The following is a 20,277-nucleotide window of genomic DNA, read 5'->3' on the forward strand; positions in this document are numbered from 1 at the left end:
ATGGGCGGTCGATAAATGAACGTAGGCACGGACGTAGAGACCGGGACTCGCACGAATGGATCGAGAGGAATAAAACCGAGAAAGGCGGACCGGAGCACTCCAGAGAACCCGGCGACGGAGCAACAAGTGGACGAGTGGAGCGAATGAGACGAATGGACGCGCTACTCCTCGCTTTGGACTGCGCGTGCACCTCGTATCCCCACTCCAAGGACCTTGCCCATTCTAGGCGGCAATTCTACGGGATGAATTTCTATCGAATTCATGAACTATTTTTTTTTTATTTCAATTAAATGTAACAGCGGGTGCACTGTCGTTACGTACCCACGGGACGTTCGGCCTCGTTTTTGCAATCCTGTTCATCGAAACGTATCCATGTATGGGCATTTTTGCAAAAGCATTAAAAAATAATCACGATATTTTTACTTTCCGTCGTTCTCGACGCAGCAATTTCTTGAGAGCAAGCTATCAAATACAAATTGGAAATGCTACCAAATGCTAACGATTTAAATAGAATTAGTTTTAATATGTCGTGCAGGGAGATAATACCAGTCACCGGTAGATGGCAACTCCGAGCGATGAAATCGGTAACGTACCGACATCTACTATCTCTCTTGATATTATTTCTGCACATGGTCTAAAGATGGCACTTTACAGATTATGAATGAAAGTACTCGAGCACTCGGAACCTGAAATTCCTACAATTGACATTTTTCACACCATTCAACGCTCCTTGTTCCATACATCAAAGTAGAGGAAAATTTCATATCCTCGAGAATAATTCAATAAAGCCTAGCGACAAGGCGTTTCCCGTATTTCAGAATAGAAAAAAAATATCAAAGTTCCATCTAATAAAGTAAAATTGAAACGGTTAAATCTTGTGACTAGTAAGATTATTTTTGAGCATTTCGGCGGCACCTTTGAATCCGGAGGTGGCAGGACCCGTGGACTCTGGACAGGTTCGGACATGACCGAACAGGCCTCCGTGGACCTCTCTCCGGTCAGCTTCGCGTCACGGCAGGAATCGACGTGGTAGTAGCCATCCGAAAAACATCAATTGCCGTGTGCCCACCCACCAAGATGGCTCCCTTACGGGCCAGTACTCGACATTTGACGTCCAGTTATTTACATGCCCGCAACCCTTGGGGGCTCCGCGAGGAATCTTGAGAGGCCGCGTCGAAGAGCGGCCACGAGGAGGTGAGGAGGCCCCTCGGGGATTACCTCTTAAGTTCGAAAGCTCGTCCGATTTCGTTTCGTTCCGCCAAAGCCGAGTCGAGGCTACGCGAGAGTCTCGTCGCACGGCCGGTCGCCGTGTCCGATGGATATCATCGCCTCGGAGATGTCAGCCCTCCACCCCAGGACACGTCCTTTCGTTTGAGGTGCTTCTCGATACGTTTTGTCCAGGTTTTCCTTTTTCGAGGCATTCCCGGACCCGCAACCGTTCCGGGCTTCGTCGCTCCGAATTGGCTCCGTGAATTCCCACGATGCATATTGATCTACTCGTAGCTGTCACTCGGATGTCTCGTGACTACTTTTTCAAGAGCGTGATTCACCCTTGGGTCCGAGGAACGTGCGATGGGTGCCGGGCACATCGGCATGGAAGCGACGCGGAACCGGCGTGGGCGATCTAGGATGGTGATTAAAATACACGACAGTCCGACGTCGCTTGGTTGGGTCGTGTCGTTTATCCGTGGGCAGTATTAGAGCTCCAATTTTAATGTTTTAGAAATCTATGGATTTTCTACGAGAAATGTCGATAGGTCTTGCTAGATACTATGACGTTGCTCCGATGAGCCCAAAAATTTGTTAGGAGCCAAGGGGATAACCTCTTTCATTTGGAAGACCGATTGGATTCAAGCGTAGGTTGGGTAAAAAGAGCTTCATTGGAATGCTTGTTCCGTCTGTTAGGAAATGTTGTCAGTTTTGGAATATTTTTTTAATATGTTCTTTTATGACGTACCTCGACTTCCAATGGCTGACTTCCCGTTCGAACTCGAAAGATAAAATTTAGTTTATAATGGCGTTGCGTTGACCGATTAGATAGGTTGTTCCTTGTCAGGAGGATTTGATAGAATTCGGAAGGTTATTAGAGCGTCGTTAGGAGAATAATCGAATAAAAGAATTTTTTTGGTTTCAATTTTGTTTAAATTTCTGTTATTTTCAGATAAACAGTGCCATTCCAGATAACCATTGCTCATAGTTGTGCTAAAAGTTTTGAACGTAACGATTAACAATAAAGGTAATACTTGATGATTCCAAGTTATCACTGCTAACACGTGACAAGATGTGATGCTTCGATTAATGATCTTTGATCTAAACATTCTTAGAGCAAAAGTGACACAAATGACATTCCAAAGAACGCGCTTTATACGTCGATTTTCAAAGAGTATATGTGCAACAATTCATGGACAGACACGAAATTATGACATCGTTCGAGTATCCAGCATGGTGATATAAAGTGAAATTGAGGAAACCAATGACGAGGAAAGTGATGTTACCAAAGGGAAGAGGCAGTGATTTTTATATGGGATTTTAAATAAAGAAGTAACGGTGAAAATCAAAAACAGTGGTTTTGATAAAATTATATGAAAAACATTGTTTTGAATCTATGAGCACAAGTATCAAGGATGTCGACAACAAGGCCCTTCTGAAGAGAATTCAATATATTTTCTCATCGATCGTCTTTGTATACTGAATCGTACATTGTTGGAAAGATGGCTCGTAAGAACGATAACGTTAAAAGCATCAATGTTGCCGTCGTTGGCTTGTCTGGTACAGAAAAAGACAAAGGACAAGTTGGCGTCGGAAAGTCGTGTCTCTGTAATCGTTTCATGCGCTCACTCTGTGACGACTACAGCGTGGATCATATTTCTGTTCTGTCACAGGTGATTAATTATATTAATTATTAATATAAAATGCAAGTGTTAAGTGTTCTAAATTTTGGCACTTATATTTTATTCCTGTAATATGTATTCAAAGGTGAACAAGGGCAAGCATAAAGGAGATTGAAACAAACCTCATTACCTGAAAATGTGTTGGCTAGAATATTTATCATTTCTATTTTTTAAAACTTTTTTTTTACCATATATTTTTAGTAAGCTCAGTAAAATAAGGTCTTTGAAATCATATTTCTATTTTATGTTTTTATAGTCCGACTTCAGTGGTCGAGTCGTGAATAACGATCACTTTCTTTACTGGGGAGAAGTGACGAAGTCTATGGAAGATGGAACCGAATTTCAATTTCAAGTGATAGAACACACTGAATTTATAGATGATGCTTCCTTTCAACCTTTCAAAGGAGGCAAAATGGAACCTTATGCGAAAAGATGTTCTGCCACCAAGATTACCAGCGCAGAGAAGCTGATGTATATTTGCAAGAATCAATTAGGGATTGAGAAGGAGTATGAGCAAAAGGTTCTACCGGATGGGAAATTGAATATCGACGGGTTTCTGTGTGTCTTTGACGTTAGTGTAGTACCGAACCGTTCCATAGAGAAGCAGATAGAGATAGTGGCAAATATACTGAACAATCTAATGAAGACCAAAAAACCATTGATATTGGTCACGACCAAGAATGACGATGCAAGTGAACAGTACGTGAAAGAAGCTGAGAAATTGGTCATGCGGAAGGAATACAAGAATTCAATTTTGTTAGTGGAGACTTCCGCACACGAAAACATAAATATTGATTTGGCCTTTGTACTTTTGGCACAAATGATTGACAAGACCAAGATGCGTAGTAAAGTGACTCCTTTCGCTGAAGCAGCCAGAGCTAGAAAGGAACTTTTGGATTCTTCGACAGAGTCTTTGCAAAGGCTCATTCGGGTACATGTTACCGATTATAGAGCACTCTGGTCTCAAGCATCCAAAAAGTTAGCACAGTACAAAGAGTTCACAACCTTTGTGGAATTGTTTGGCATCGATGCTACTCAGCGACAATTCAGAAGACACATTAAAAAATTAAAAGACGAACAAGTGGCCAAGAAGATTCAAGGCTACTTAGATATGCTGCCAGAAATACTTCAAGAAATATGTCCAGACATATCTAATTTAATTAACGAGTAAGTGCCGCAAGCAACAAACTGTTGTATCGTTATGATAATTAATTTTGTCATGGTCATATGCTTTCCGCTATGTATTGAGACTTTATGAGTTTTGCATTTTTCACCATTCTTCTTAGGGATTGGTCTATGGTGCAACAGTACATAAAGGAACATCCTGATTTTCATCAGTACTTTTATGAATGCCCCGAAGATATTCCTTGGATCGATTATGATTTTGGAGAAAATAACACTTCAAAGATTCCGTATGATGTATTGGAAACACCAGAAGCAGAGACTGTGTTTAAGAACCATGTAAATGCTCTACAACAAGAGCAGCGAAGACTCGAGTAAGTACTTTGTTATCGGTGCTTTTCGATGACAGAATTCTAATACTCCTGTAGAACTTGTTACATGTTCGACTGCAGTGATGTCTCAACTAATAGAGTTCACCCATGATAGAGATGTTAGATTAGTTAGCAATTTGATTACTTTTTCTATCGTAACTGTGAACTATAACGTGGTGTGGGTATTTCCATATAGATGCAACCAAATTACTACTAGGGGTGTCTAAAACAATATTTTTAAAATTATTCCTGAGCAGTGTACTAATGCTTTTGCTTTATTCTGGGTGGCGTTTCTTTATGCAGACTTCCAAAAAGGTAATGCTATATGCTTATATATCGCTGTGTAATTTAAAAATGTATACGGAATTGTCAAAATAATCGTCTAGTTTGAGTTATGCTCTAAATTATTACATAGAATATTTTACAATCAGTGTTAAATGAATTTCTAAATCAGAATTATTGTGAAGTTTTACGTCAAGATTGTCGTTTGAATCTTGATCAATGTTGGTTAATATTACGACGATTCGTAACGCATTGCAATGCGAGAGAAACATGAGAATTCTTTGTGGTTTGTGGTTTCGCAGAGAGTTGATATGACACGTGTCCCTCCATTTCCAATCATCGAGATTTGTTTGAAAGGGTTTGCATACTTAAAAAGTTTAGTTTAAACCTCATGTTAAATAATTTCAAACAATTCTTTAATTAGCAATAGTTCGGTTTTACTCATATTTTATTTATGAATTCAATAGATTAGTTGCGGAGTAGTTATAAGTGTAACATAGACGGCTTTATGTTACATTAACGGTTCACTTCATATTGCATCCATATTTTGACATTCAGTTTTAATATTTCAACGTCTCTGTAGATGGAAGAAACAATTCAAACAGTTACTAGAAGAAACCGGATATGTTACTCCTGGCAAACATTTGTCAGAAGTTAGAGTGCTTTTCATGGGACGGGAATGTTTTGAAGCTCTTTCTCATCTCGATTGTCACGAAATTTATGATCAGCATCAAAAAGAAATTATCGAAAAGGCAAAACACAATTTTCAGGTTTGTATTACAACTATGCCGAGTTCTCTCAAATACATACAGAACATTAACCTTTCATATCAATTTCTTTTAGGAATTATTATTGGAACACGCAGACCTATTTTATCATTTCAAAAGTATAGCTCCTTCGGGAACAATCACGCAAGACGATATCAAAGAAATCACTGATGCTTTGATAGATGACTTTAGGTAAATATTCAGAATGAAATTCACTTAATTCATTGGGAAACGTATATTCTATCTTGTACTTTCCCCTACATCTTACGTTCGATTCTAATAATGCTTTCTGTTTGTTTAGATATAAAGCTTTAGATAGACTCGATCAGGATCGAAAGCTAATGCTGTTCCAGCATTTGGGATTTGTACATTGCCCAAGAAGAGAACACTGTCCAGCATTTCCAAATTGTATGGATGCTCTAATAGAACGAATACTTGGAACAAAAGCGCACAGGTAACTAAAACTTAAATACTTTAATTTTTTTTATGTTCCATAATGGCTCTTCATGATAGGTAAAGAATACATTTTTTTTTTATAGACCGTCCTCGTGGAACCACAGTAGCCAGTGGCAACTATCATCAGAAAACAATGAATTAAATTTAGTTATACTTGGCAGTAATGGTCTCAGTGAAGAATTTGCACGTGAAATCAGAGCACAGACAGAAGACGATGAGGTGGAGATCGATTGTCAGTTGTATACCCTCGGTTACAGAGTCATCGATGGGGATGTAGGATTGCCGCATAATTCTTTTACTACTTCTGACTTTATGCCACACGGTACTCCTCTTTACACTTTTACAATAATTTAAAGATAAAATAAAAAAAACGTTATAATTACACCTCAATTTTCAGGATCCTTCTGCATCTATGCAAACGAGGAGTCTTTCGAATATATACGCTCTTCTTTGGAAAAGACCCTTTTATCAAATCTAGAGCAAGAGGACAGGCTCCCTTTTCAGGGTTTGCCAATTGTTATAATGTTCGTCCCAGAATCCAGTATTGATGAGATTGAAGCGTTACGTCTCAGAGAAGAAGGCCAGAGTCTTGCAGACAGGTGTGTAATATGTTTTGTGAAGCACGGTATTATAATATTTGATACCAATTAATTTTTACTTCGGTTTTATAATATTCATGCATATTTTATTACAGCTTGCAGTGCCCTTTCATCGATGTGTGCATCGATGACTTAGAACCGGATAAGAGATTTCCCACAGCACTTGTGAAAGATGCACTTCAGCAACTCATACAATCTATAAATCACCGTGCAGGTTTCTTGAACATTTATCAAAGTGTCATTGAGTGCTTGGAGCCTGACATAAGGTACTTCTAGATGAAATTAGTGACATTTTCAACAAGTTCTGATTGAACACGGTGTCGACTTCTGATCATTATTTCATTTTTTTCAGAATAATAATGTGTATGTTTTGTGGAGATCCTTATTCGGTAGAAAACGTTTTAGGGCCATTGTTGAGTCATCAGTGTTGCTTTTTGAGTGGTGACAGATCTATCGTATTGGAAACGTTCCTAGGGGAGTCGAAGCGACGAGTCGAAGTTATAATTTCTAGTTTTCACGGGGCAAATGCATTTAGAGATGAACTGGTCCATGGATTCATTTTAGTGTATTCTACAAAACGGAAAGCTTCTTTAGCAACCCTTAAGTAAGTTGTGCATTTTGCAATTAATCTTACCAGATTAATTGCTGTTCAGGCTCATACGATTAATCATTCATATCGTTCTTAGTGCCTTTTCAATGAACATACCAAATTTACCGATCCAAATAATGGCTGTAACTGACACTGGTGGAGCAAATGCCTTCTTCAGTAACGACTTAAGTCATGCACTCATCACGGAGGGAAATGCCATTGCAGACAGATTGCAAGCGCATTTCATGACATCGGCATCAAGTTGTCAACAAAAAAGTATGATCGGGACATAATTTTCTTAATTGTGCTGACCATCCACAAAAATGCTGTACTTGTTAAATTTGAAAAATATTTTTGCTTCATCTTAACGTTTTTATATTTATTTTATTTTATTTTATAGCTGCTTTCTACACTCCGTTTTTCAAAGAAGTCTGGGAGAAGAAACCTGAAATCGAACAAGCATTTAACATGGAAGAGCCTGGTAATTTGAACGATAGCGGTGAAGGTACTTTGGAGTACTCCGCTTTACATCCGATGCCACCTCCACGTCATGAGAGCTATCATCTGCAGACACCGGATGATGGGTAAGCACTTGAAACAACTTTTTTGTTATAATGTACTCAAATGTTATACAAATTATTATTCTCAGTGTAAGTTAAAAGTCTAATGTGTAGCAGTATGTCCGTGACTTTTAGGAGCGGTTCGGAGTCGTACGAGCAGTTAACTCCGGATGGAGACCTTGGTGATACTGGGCTGACCGAGCAATTTGCTGACAACAGAGCCACTCCTAGTGACGATAGCGATATATACAGTCAAGTCGATTTTCACAGGGAGGAGAGAGAAAGGGAGCTATTAAAGAGCGGAGACATCCCTAACAAGCTGTCAGGTAAGCAACATTGTTGGGTATGCTTACTTTGGTCCATGAATGTATTCCTGTATTTTGATTATGTGCAATGTCCTTACAAGTCTTTCGTAATTAATATTTGTAACCTTATTTCGTGGCATAGGTTGGGTCAAAGACACATTTATGCATCAAGATGGAGTTACGAACAGTTACTCTCATCGCGCGTTCACTACCGGACGGCGACACATTTCTCAGATGAAACCAAGACCGAAAGGAAACAGTCAAACCCTGAAGCAACCTGGGAAAATCAATTTAAAGGACTTTTCAAATGTGACAGACGCGATAGCTAGGATGACCATAGGAGAGAAGGATGAGCATGGTAGTAAAATCGGCATGGGTCATGCCCCTCTCGCGACTCCTGAACTGGTAGATCTTGGCTCTGAATATGCACAAGTTAAAGATGTGGTACCAAATTTATATTCGGCTTATGATGGCGACTACATGTATGCTTTGGTTCAGGATTCTATTGGAAATAACAAGTCGAAACTACGTCATAGGCGAGAAAAGGGACAACCATGTAAGAACTCTTGTCTAGTCGATGAATAGCTTCTTGCATGACGTGGAATGCCGAATACTGATACTTACGAATGTAGTGTAATATACATTTTTTTTTTTTTTTTCATAAAAGCATACAGTGACTCGGATTCGGAGTGGAGTTCCTTGGAGAGACAGAGGGTCGCGGACGTGATAGGAAAGGGCACCAAGAAACCTTCATCTCATAAAAGAATACGTAAAAAACGTACTGCGATACCAGTAGCTACTCCTAAGGTACCATCGTTAGTTAGTATGGGCAGTGGAGATGGGATCGTTGGACTGAATTACACAATGAAGGAAGAGAAGAATTGGCGTGTCGAGCCAGTGGAACGAGGTTCGGAAATTTTATTTCATGTTTGGATATATTTTCTGATACACTGTCTGATTAATAACTTGTATTCATGGGGTTTGTTCTAGTAGTATCGAGCGAAACGCCAGACAGTTCTGAATCAAGCGACCCAGAACACACCTCCAGGTCTAGGTCAAAACAGTATAAACATGCAGCAGTGAGCTTAAGAAGAAGGTTTGGAAATTCGCTGCAACATCAGCATCTTGCTGCAACGTTGCAACATCCTTTCAATTTGAAACACATGACACAAGAAATGTTTAGTACGGCCTGTAAGTCTTGCACGTAATCTTACCGGAATATTTCGGAGTATATGGAGCTATAAAAGAATTTAGCAAGGTCCCGGGATATTTTTTTTTATTTTGTATTAATCTTTTATCTGTGTAGCTAAACAAAGGGTTGATAATTCCTTCGGCAACATTCCAGACGACGAGTCCAGTTTAGACGTCTCCTCTCCACGGGAAATCAACTCTCCCAGCGTAAGTCACCAAGATATTTTGTAGAAATTAAAGATTCTATGATTTGATTGAGTATCATAGTTATGTGAAAAAAAAATATTTGGCGTTCTATGAGCAATATTTAAGCACATTCCAACTATATGTAAGCAGTTAGGCGCGCGTGTTTCAAAATATATCTCTAACTGCAATAGAAAAATATGTCTGAACGGAGTTAAAATAATATAATAATAAAATGTTTAACATCGTGTTCGCATTCAGAAAATCAGTTGATTCTATGGCGTCGGGGAAGATGTAGTTTAATCATGTTTCCATTTATTTTTTAATTATCATTGAAAGCACGTTACTGAACAGTTTGGTATCCTGGCGAAGGGGAAGGAAGGCGATAAACTTAGTCGAAAGAGGGACAAGCAGAAGGCGAAGGAGGACGAGAAAATGGAGAAACGGCGACTCAAGGAGGAAAAATTGAAGAAGCACGCGGAAAAAGAAAAGGAGAGAGAAAAGAAGAAGCAGGAGAAACTTAAACAGACCAAAGCTGGAAGCGGCGCAACCATGTCTGGACAATCGCAGCTTCAACAACCTTTAATCGAAGACTTTGCCCAGAGCGAGACAAATAGAATCCCTCTCTTTCTTGAGAAATGTGTACGTTTTATCGAGGACGAGGGTTTAGACTCGGAAGGAATATACAGGGTGCCTGGTAACCGAGCACATGTCGAGCTGCTCTTTCAGAAGTTTGAAGAAGGTGGATAACAAATTACATTACTTTATTTTGTTAGCGCATTGCATTGCTTATGTTCCATTTAATATTTGTAGATGGTAACGTGGATATACATTCGTTGGACATTCCTGTAAATGCCGTAGCAACTGCTTTGAAGGACTTCTTTTCGAAAAGGTTACCGCCATTGATCGACAAAGACCGTATGAGTGAATTGGAGGATATATCGGGTAAGTTTTTCTCAAGATTCTACGAAAGTGCCAAATTTTTCTTCTGAATTGACTGGTGCTTCTCTTCTCGTTTATCGTATTTACGGATTTATGGGAATGGTATTTACGGATCCAACAATTATACAACGTATTTTCATTTCCGTTCTCATCGTAGGTGCACGCGGTATCAGCAAACCGATGTCAGCAACTTGCATGAATATGGAAGGTCAGTATCGTATCGTTTTGCATTAGACACAAGATTCTTTGAATTTTGTGATTCGCTCTTATTTCTATTTTTATTTCGATTCTCAAAATATCCGACCAATAATTACGGTAATTGCAGACCGAAGCTGTAGACTGCTCGCCTTGCGTCTCATGCTTAACAAGTTGAATCCGGTGAATTTCGACGTCTTGAAATTTATTTTTCAACATTTCGTCAAGTAAGTATTTTATTTTTATCCGGATTGGCGATGCCGAGCGGATTTTTTTTAATTCCGTTTTATATTGAAAATTCTAATTTCCGCTCGGGTTTCAGAGTTGCCGAGAACTGTAAGTTGAACAGTATGGACAGCAAAAACCTAGCAATCTGCTGGTGGCCAACTCTTCTGCCGATAGAGTTTAACGACCTAGGCAGGTTCGAAGCTATGAGGCCGTACTTGGAGGACGTTGTGCAGACGATGATCGATCAATATCCATTCCTATTCTGTGGCAAGGAAGCTATCGTCATGGTTTGAGTGACGGACCTCGTCCTGGGAGCTTTACCGAGCAGGAAGAGCAACGACATTAATGGCGCATAAGTGATCAGCGCAATGATAACGTGTCGTTTCTCCGTCCGGAGCATCGCGAGTCGGCTTCGGCACGTTTTGTATGAATCGTTCGACTCGCGTCGTTTAACAGTCAACGCATAATAGTTGGTCTCACATTTAGTTGATAATTATTAGGGCGCGTACCCTTGTAAGATGTCCTCTTTGCCAAGGTGAATCGATCGGAGTATGGACTTTCTTATAAAAAAAGGAATACCGACACGAATAGTCGGACCCACAAGAGGTCACGTTGCTTCTCTTTTTTTTCTTCTGAAATCGGCGAACGCGAGTAGAAAGAGTCAATGAGTCAATCCATGTGTCATAACGGTATGCATGTGTCATGTTGGATGTATCGAGAGAGATGTATTTATTGATCAGTGAACGCTAAGAGTCGGCGCGTTCGATCCTTAATGGCTAATTAGTGTACGAGAGGTCGATGTTGCTTTTTCTTTAGTTTACGATTTTGTTTTATTTGATTTTTATTTTATACGTGTACACTGTAAGGGAGATTGGCGAATGGGATAAGATCGCGAACCCAGCCCAGACTTTCTGATCTCCGATTGTAATCAGGAAAGCGGCAGTAAATCTTAATTAACGTCGGGGAACTTTACCCTACAATAACAATGATTTTAATCCAATTAAATGGAAGTAAATACTCATTCTTAATAATAAAATTTCACAAATGTCCTGAGCTTCCTGCCGAAATTTCACATTCCGAGGGAGTTAAGCTTCTAGACGGAAAAAAAGTCTTTCGCAAATCTCCCGGTTGTGCGTAATTAGCTAGTAATAATTTTAAGTTCATGAAAGAACGTTACGCGTGACTGTGAAAAATTTATTTGCGTATTAACAAAGATTATGTTCAAATCAGTTCTTTTTACAGGGTAGATCTTGTGGTTAGGAAGGATTCTATGCAATTTTAGATCGATGAAAGTTAAGTTTCGTGTATTAGGATTATTAGCTTGATGATTTTTGAGACAGACGTGTCTGTGGTTGAAAATTTGAATAATCTCAAAAATAGACGGAAAGATCTCGATGCACTGGATTCGACCTAACGGATGTAATGGATTAAGTGTCCTCGATATGCGCTCTTTGCATAAACGATTTTGACGGTATTTACCAGTGATATACAGCGTATGTTTCGATCCCTGTAAATAAGGAGGAACGTCATAGTAATTGCTGAGACAATTTGAAATAACAACACACGCACAAGTTACGGTACGCTGGAAAACCTAAGGGCAGGTTCTCGATCGTTTGATAAATCTTTGACACACAATAAATAATAGCAGATGTTAGATAAGTCAAAATACACGGCAGATAATCCCTGCTAATACCGTGATATGACATCGGCTACATTCTGCAGTCAGCCGAGAATGTCGATTGCGGAAAAGAGCTATAACTTTAAGCTAATCTGCTTTTATAGAGCCTGACGACTCTAAATAAATTTAAATGAATGTACAGTAATATTTATTTGTACAAATTATCGAGGGAGCGATTCATCACGCGCGAGAAACATTTTGTATCATTTTTTAAGACGGTCGTGTGCGAATACACATTTTTTTTTTTACGAGTGTAAAATATTTTATTATTTGTTTCAAACGGCACATTCGAGCTTGAATGTTTGTAAGCGTTTATATTTTGTATTGATCGTCATAATGTACGAATATCGTTTATTTGAGTTTAGTACAATTTAAGAGGATAGTACGATCGACATTAATAATTGTGGCGAAATTGGTGAACAATTGGCATCAATGACTAGTATTATTATTTTCTATATTGAGATTCAGTATGGAAGTCTCCATGTAAATTATTTTACGTTTAAGTACTAAGTGGCGCGGTTACACGATTTCTTTGTAAACGAATACATTAATTTTTGAGAATCCGATAACTCTGGAAAGCCCTCTGCAATACGTTGAAGTTAGGTCGAAAATATCTCGATTAAACAGCGAGCATGGTAATTTCGCTTATTTACATTCCTACTTTACACATCTATGGAAGCAGTATTACAATCTTGAAGTTATATCACCGTCATCGGAAAGCGGAGCATAGCGATTACCCGATATCGCGTGAACGCCTGTAAGTACGTTCGCTAGGAAAAGAAAAAAATTTATAGAAATAAATGTTCAGGGACTTTTTCGGATCGTCTAGCGTAGCATTTTAGGGGTCCAGTCGCGAGAGCGAGCGATGGTCAACAGTGATAGGAAAGTATCGAGACCTGCCCGTACGAATAGTTGGTAATAGTTTCCTCTAGATGTGCCATAATTTATACAATTTGATGTTACAATCGTAATAATTGTATGCCTTCGGACGACTTATGGGTCAAAAGCTCGCCTCCGTAGCTCTCTTCATACATTTCTCCGTATGTATGCGTACTTAAATACCGTGCGAACACGCACGTCGGCTGCGAGTCTTTGATCTTCGAAGCCGTTGAGACAACAGGTTTTTTATCTGGAAGGTGGAGGGCGAAATGTCCCGAGCACGCTCCAAGTGAGTTCGCTCGAAAGCGTCGACTCGTTTCGCGATTTTCAAAGTCCCGCCAAATTTTCCCGCCCCCCGACGAGGGACTTCGGAAATTTTCCATCGCGCGAGAAAATGCAAAGAAGAGACCACGCGTATCCTTTATAGCATTGAAAACAATTATTAAAGCGTTTGCATCGAGAGAAGCGAAATCATTTATTTAAGGATATTCCGTACGTTGCCGAATTCAACATGGCCGACGATAACTGCGATCAAAACTTAACTGACGATTTAACGGCGGTATTACTTCCTCTATTAACTATTCCACGCTTGATATGCCGAGTGATTTGCGTCCCGTAAATATGACGCCTCCAAACGCGGCATTGTCATCGGTCGTTACTGGCGTCGATCGTTAAAAAGCCCGTTTCGAAGTCGACCCGTTCGAGCGATCGCGCGTGCATGTTTCGTAATTAATGAAGCGAAAGAGCGAAAATGATGTGTTTGTACGATCTGTGAGCGAAATCTCGCGACCGGCGGATCAATTAGATTTCCGCCGCGCCGCGATCGAGTTTTATACATTCGTACGTGCGTATTTCTAAGGAGTAGCCTTAAAGTTAAAGTGCGCATAGCAGGCCGACCTCGCGCACGATTGGGAGCACCGATGCAATTGTCTTAGGGACGACTGCGAGGCCGAATTTTTGCGAGCACTTTTTTTTTAGCCCTATAGGAAAAATCAAGCCCTCGAGATTAAGTCGTCTCGAAACGGTTTCGAAAATCCCATTCCCGGAGGAGTGGGCAAATCTCGTTCCGCCGTGAATGGTTAACTACCGCCTGTAGAAAATGAAGTTTTAAGCCCGAGTTATAGGGTCGCATTTAAAATCAATTCGAAGGGTTCCGAGCCAGAGTTCGGGGGTCGAATCCCGCTCGTTTATTGGCCGAGCCGGTAAATAAATCGCGACTTAGCGCTTAAGCTCGCTCGTAAAATTCCGGCTTTGGAGCCGTCTCGAGGATCCCGATCGCGGGAAATCACGGAAACGTGGTCGGGAAATGGTCTCCTCGGACCGATCCGGGAACGTAAACGGCAACGATATCTGCCCTTTTGTCGACGTATGGTCGAGGACTAAACTCGATTTTCTCTCTCGGATGGCGCGACGTTCCCTTTTTCCTACTTCCTTGCGATTAGTATTTACGCTCTCGTTCGAGGTTCCTCCTTCTAGCGCGATTTCCTCGGTCAATCTGACGGGCGAAGCCTAACGCTCCGATTTCTCGAAACGCCTCGATTTTGGGCTTTTGCTTCCCTCTTCTCGCCGATCTCGATCGGTCCGATACGCGAGGAACGATGCAGTGTCCGATCGATAAATGACCAAGTCAGTCTGCTAATTTTTTTTTTTGGCAGATGTTATTTTATGATTTATTATTTTTAATTTGTTTTCAATGTATTTTCGGCCGTTGCATTAATACACGAGGTTATCGGGTCGGTCCGATAATGTGTAGGATAGGAAGAGGTATGGGCCACTTTCCGCCAAGGATCGCATTCTCCAGGAATTTTCGGACATTCGAACCTTATCGAGGGACTTTTACTCTATTTGGAGATCGGATAACTGAAATGTTTGCAGGGGTTAAGCGCATTTCGAACGTTTCCCTTCTTCGATCCAATACGCTTTCAGGCTCGCTTCGTAAATATTTTCCAAGGTGTATATTTAATTTTTTCTCTGCGATTTCTTATTAGCGTTTCGATATCAACCAAAATGTGTTCAACTTTGAAGGGTATTTCTTTTTTTTATAGGCATTCCATTGCGCGTTTAGCATGTTCATTTTTCTCATGAATCTCTTAATTGCGTTATGCGTAGGTGATATTTATTTCATTCGATGTCTCTATACCAAAGAGTGTTCAACCTTGAAATGTATTCACTTTATTGTTTTTGAAAGCGAATCATTTATTCGACTCGAAATTCCTTGGATCTGGCGTCGATACCACTCTCGTTCCCGCGTACTTGTGATTCGCGATCGAAGGTTCGATTTCCGACCGTTGATCGATAGCTCAACGATCGAGCGATCGGCCTAATCGTCGTAGCCGTTTCCCTTCGAATTCGATGAGCGCCTCGTTTGTCACGTTTCTTCATTTTTAACCCTAACCGATCTATACCGAAATTCGGAGGACGGATTTTTACGGATTCCCAGGTGGTAGCTTCGCGTACAGGGCGGGATAACTGAAGAGATATGGAAATATCATAGAACGTGTCGTATCTCCAGATATGACATTACGAAGCGCACTTTCGTTCCACCGAGGTCCGGTACTAGCCATACTTTCGAATTTCTTGGAAACTATGCTATTACTCCTACGGTACCTTAAATAATTAATTACTAATTAGTAACGAATTAAATCCAATGGGAATTCTCTCGATCTGGGAATACTGTATATAAGACGTAAACGTAACTGGAGCTCGAGCGCAATCCGAGGCGACTGGTGGACGCCGCTGATATTTGTGTAAAATTGAAGATATGTGCAGTATTAGGGCTTTTTCTAGATAACTTAGTGTTTACACGTATATATATAAATATTCTATATAAATATATTTATACATCCAACATGGCGTGCCCTGTGGATCTCGAGTCGCCGATCGAGCGGGCATCCCTCAACCGAAGAGGGACGGCATTTTCGAGCCATCGAGCACATGTACGTAGCCGGGAATATCCACGGGAGATCCATGAGATGTCCTAGGTCCTTCCTGTGAAAAAAATCAATTTTTTCCTTAATCAAACCGTAGCCTCGATAAATACTTACTCCGCGGCGGTTTACGCACCCAGAAAATAAGAAAGTCTTTCGACCGAGAGAAATAAATCTTTTCGACGCGGTTTTGCCATCCATTCCGGAGATACGAGTCTACTCGAGTCCGAGCATTTGTCATTCCTCGAATATATTCTCCCTGGCGCGAATAAATTGCAAAGCTACACCCCATCGGGATTGATTTATCTCGAGGATGTTTTTTCATTCCCCGACGGCGCGAATCAACCGCCACCGACTTCTCGTAAATCCCGTAAATCGAGAAGGTTTGCACTTTTGTTCGACGTTTAAGTGGAGATCCCTCGGTAGATGTCCCGTGGATATTCCCGAGGTCCCGAGGAAAAGCCAGGAGCGAGTAGCGTCAATTTGCGAAAGCACAAAGAGGAACCGACCAATCGGGCGAGCCCGACGTCGGCCATTTTGGATCTAGGGGAAACCGTAAATGGCGCGTCGTCCTCGCCCGGCCCTTTGCTCTCCCTCACCGATCGAACCCCCCGAAACTAACTATAACGACGCTTTTTAATGTGTATATATTGTTGCTTACGTTTGGCCGCCGTGTATATCGAGGCTGCGGATATATTAACGATTAATATTACCGGTGCGAGCGAGGCGGGGGATTTCTCTCGCCAAGGTCGGCGAGACGGATCGTATAAAAGAAAGAAGGGAGACGACCGATCGATCGCGATTTCATCCCTCGATCTGCATCCAGCTCCGATCCAGCGGACGTCGACGGTCCTTCGTCGGCAAGGGATATTATTCCCGAGGCCTAGGTACTTTTTCTAGCCCCCTAGTTCTCACGACTTCTTCCGCCCTCGTTTCAAGCGGACGAATTCACCCGGTCGGATAATTCCGAGCGATGTTCCGTAAAATCTTCCGAAATTCCACCGTCACGGGGAGTTAAGACGCGTCTCGCATCCCGTCGCGATTATTTCTCGCTAATGGCGCGCGATCCGTGACGTCGGGAATCGCACGTAGGGTGTATTAAATTCATAACCGTAATTCCGTGCTATACATTAACGCGGGGCATAACTTAACGTTACGGTTGCGGAAGTTGTACGAACTCGGAAGCCCCGTGCCGTTAATCTTTACGGATGTACCCACACGTAACCGTGACATATCGGGGCTACTTAACGTTGGCCGAGAAATGTATCGCGAACAATGTATGCAAATCCGCGGCCCGACGAAGGAAACTCAACCGACCGATCGACGTCCGAGGAGATTTTGCGGCCTTCCCGGGAAATTAGAACGGTCTCGGACGGCATTCGCGGTTTCGCCGTCGCCGAAAGACCACCCTCGCGACTCGATCGCCGATCGACCGAGTTTCTTTTCCAGTACCGATCGATCGATCGCTCGGGGAGTCACCCGAACGACGTTGCGTATCGCGTTGCACCGCTTGACGATTCGACTCGTCAGTAATTCGAGTCGATTTTTCGGAAGCCCATCGGTCACGCGTGCTCGATCGTTTTGTGGCCGATTGGCGTCCGTCGCTTTTTCCTAACGAGACTCAGATTCTAACCTCCGACAGTCGAATTAACGAACTGGAGAGCGCCTACTGGTGGTTAAGAGACATTGATGAAATAAGAGAAAAAGACAGAAGTATCGGTGTCCAGGAAGTATTTAAAAATAAAAATCGTCTTTATGTACAATTTGAACGGCGGACTCGTGATTTGGTGACCTTCCCCCCTCCGTGAATACTTTATGCCCCCTGTTAGCGTGGGGGAGAAAATTCCCTCTTTTTCTTTTTTTTTTTTCGTTTTCATCGATGGGACCGATTAACCGCGCGCTGATTTGTGCGGTGAAAAATAAAGCAACTGGGAGCGAGCGGAGGCTGCGAGCCACTTTTGAAAATCCAATGGCCTAACCTGTGGACGATCGTATCTCTCGATTAAAGATGGCGCCGTTAAATGAAAAACGGTCCTCGGCTAAAGACTCGTTACGAGCGGCGGGATTAAAACGCAGCTGACGCGTTTCGCGTTAATAACGCGAATTTTCGAATTACTCGGACGGAAGGGAATGCTCGGTCGCGTACCTTTTTCCACGGGAGGATTTGCAAGTGTACCTAACCTCAAAGTGCCGCGAATTATCGCGGCGAACATCAAAGGGGACTCGGCCCGGTCGGTTAGCGAGCTGCCTGCCGGCATCATCGCGAGATGTAGGTTGCCCAAAATTGCCAGCATTTTTGGCATTAGACTGGCGAACATGTCCAGGACTCTCTGAATTTTTTCATCCACCCGAGACGGCAGAAAATTTCCCCAAAACATTCCCGTAGATTTGGGGCGAGAGGAGGGCCACGGGCCGTGATTCAGAATTTCGCGAATTATCGCGCGAGAATTCCTTATCGGTCTTAAGCGTCGGTTTCAGAATTCCCGCGCCTCGCTAATGGGTCAGAAAACGAAAAAACCGGGTGACCCATTTTTTTTTCTTTTCCGCGCGATATCTAGATCCCTCCTAATGCGAGGGGATCGGTTTCCTTTACTCGCGTTTCCCCGAAAAACTCCAGGCCTGGTCGGATTAATTATTCGAAATTAACGCGCTATTAATGGTGCCCGCGTTAATTAATTGAAACGGCGGCGGATTCAACAATTACCGAATACGGGGTTAGGACGAATTCCCCTCGCGCGGTGGATAAACTTGGCGAAAGTCGGGAAAAATTGCAAATTTTCCAAATCTATCCCGCCTCCGGCGACATCTTGGCATTCGTCGCTCTTTTGAAGTCGTCTTTCAATCGGGATATTTTTAGACGCGGCTTGCAGAGTCCGACTTTGATCGACTCGATAGGTTTCGGTGAACGTTGCTCGTTTACTTCGTTTAATGAATTTTCTCCTCCCCCGATTTGTTTTTTTCCCCTCCATGGAAAACCTCTCTTCACTTGCGGGGTGCAACGAAGAGAACGCAAGAGAGGATCATGAGATTAATTTCCGAAAAGGAGGGATCAACCTGGAATTACTTCCTTTCGTGTCACGTTGGTATCGCGGCTTCCGCTCGGGAGGAATTTACGCACGCGATTTGATGTATCCTCGGGATAGCCGGAAGCGGATTCTCGGATTTCTCGTTAAAAAACGCTTTTTCCCCGTTTTAACGAGTTGGCTTCGCGCTGCCTTTTCCATTAGCTCGTTAGTCGATGTACCTTTCCGCATCTCCAAGACTTAACTGCTTCTTAATCAACTTCTCTCGATTCCACGGTCTCTTGGATGCTCGCGAGGAAATAGTATCCCCATAAATCGAATTACCTTTTCCGATCATTTTTTTACCGACAAATAGAGCGTTCGAGCACCTTTTCGGAGTGCGTTCCAGCGGCGAGTCGTGAAATTTTTTCATCCACGTGGATTCCGCACGTTTATCGTTCAATATGTAGTACGCGTCGATGTACTTTCCGCATCTCCAAGACTTAACTGCTTCTTAATCAACTTCTCTCGATTCCACGGTCTCTTGGATGTTCGCGAGGAAAGAGTATCCCCATAAATCGAATTACCTTTTCCGATCATTTTTTTACCGACAAATAGAGCGTTCGAGCACCTTTTCGGAGTGCGTTCCAGCGGCGAGTCGTGAAATTTTTTCATCCACGTGGATTCCGCACGTTTATCGTTCAATATGTAGTACGCGGGTGAATGGAAGGGTCGCGAGGTAATTCCCGAAGTCGGGGATAATCATCCCCTTGGGATTCGAAATTTCGATTGGCGTCGAACCTCGGACCGGGGCTGGAAGTCAAGAGCTCGACGTCGCCGCAAAATGGGCCTCCGCGATAGTCGGAAGTTAACTCCCCTGATTCCCTCATTGAACGAGGCTGCCGAACCGGAAGTTACCCTTGATTCCCGCCATTCACCGAAATACGCAGTTCCGCGAGAGGGGCCGGAGGGAGAAAATCGAAATTCAAATTTCCTTCCGCCTGGATCTCGTTTTACTCCTCCGTTACAACCGCGCTGACCAATCCTTTTAACCGGGCTGGCTGACAAAAAAAAAAAAAAATATAAAAATAAAATAAAAATAAAAGGGAA

At 42.1% G+C, this 20,277-nt stretch overlaps 1 protein-coding gene across 18 annotated transcripts; it reads left to right on the top strand.

Annotated features, from left to right (window-relative positions):
* The first annotated feature begins 361 nt into the window (after positions 1-361).
* On the top strand, positions 362-17,928 carry LOC105698046 (rho GTPase-activating protein 190). 18 transcript variants are annotated; one of them, XM_012421925.2, is made up of 27 exons: positions 362-584; positions 655-1,194; positions 2,162-2,236; positions 2,325-2,882; positions 3,148-4,058; positions 4,178-4,387; positions 4,688-4,699; positions 5,250-5,436; positions 5,510-5,625; positions 5,735-5,887; positions 5,973-6,211; positions 6,287-6,488; positions 6,584-6,754; positions 6,841-7,092; positions 7,175-7,353; positions 7,478-7,661; positions 7,755-7,963; positions 8,085-8,347; positions 8,441-8,498; positions 8,610-8,849; positions 8,933-9,133; positions 9,249-9,340; positions 9,656-10,058; positions 10,130-10,261; positions 10,416-10,466; positions 10,584-10,680; positions 10,776-17,928. In XM_012421925.2, exons 4-27 carry the CDS (start codon positions 2,712-2,714, stop codon positions 10,972-10,974), a joined length of 4,932 nt encoding a protein of 1,643 aa, XP_012277348.1. In that variant the 5' UTR covers positions 362-584; positions 655-1,194; positions 2,162-2,236; positions 2,325-2,711; the 3' UTR covers positions 10,975-17,928. The 18 variants fall into 18 exon arrangements, with proteins under 18 accessions (XP_012277348.1, XP_012277329.1, XP_012277341.1 ...); XM_012421906.2 differs by having other exon boundaries at positions 8,085-8,498; XM_012421918.2 differs by having other exon boundaries at positions 8,085-8,498; positions 9,689-10,058.
* The last annotated feature ends 2,349 nt before the right edge of the window (positions 17,929-20,277 follow it).

The sequence above is a fragment of the Orussus abietinus genome, unplaced genomic scaffold (genome assembly GCF_000612105.2).
Source record: "Orussus abietinus isolate OABI.00-Male unplaced genomic scaffold, Oabi_2.0 scaffold1, whole genome shotgun sequence".
Classification (NCBI taxonomy): Eukaryota; Metazoa; Arthropoda; class Insecta; order Hymenoptera; family Orussidae; genus Orussus; species Orussus abietinus.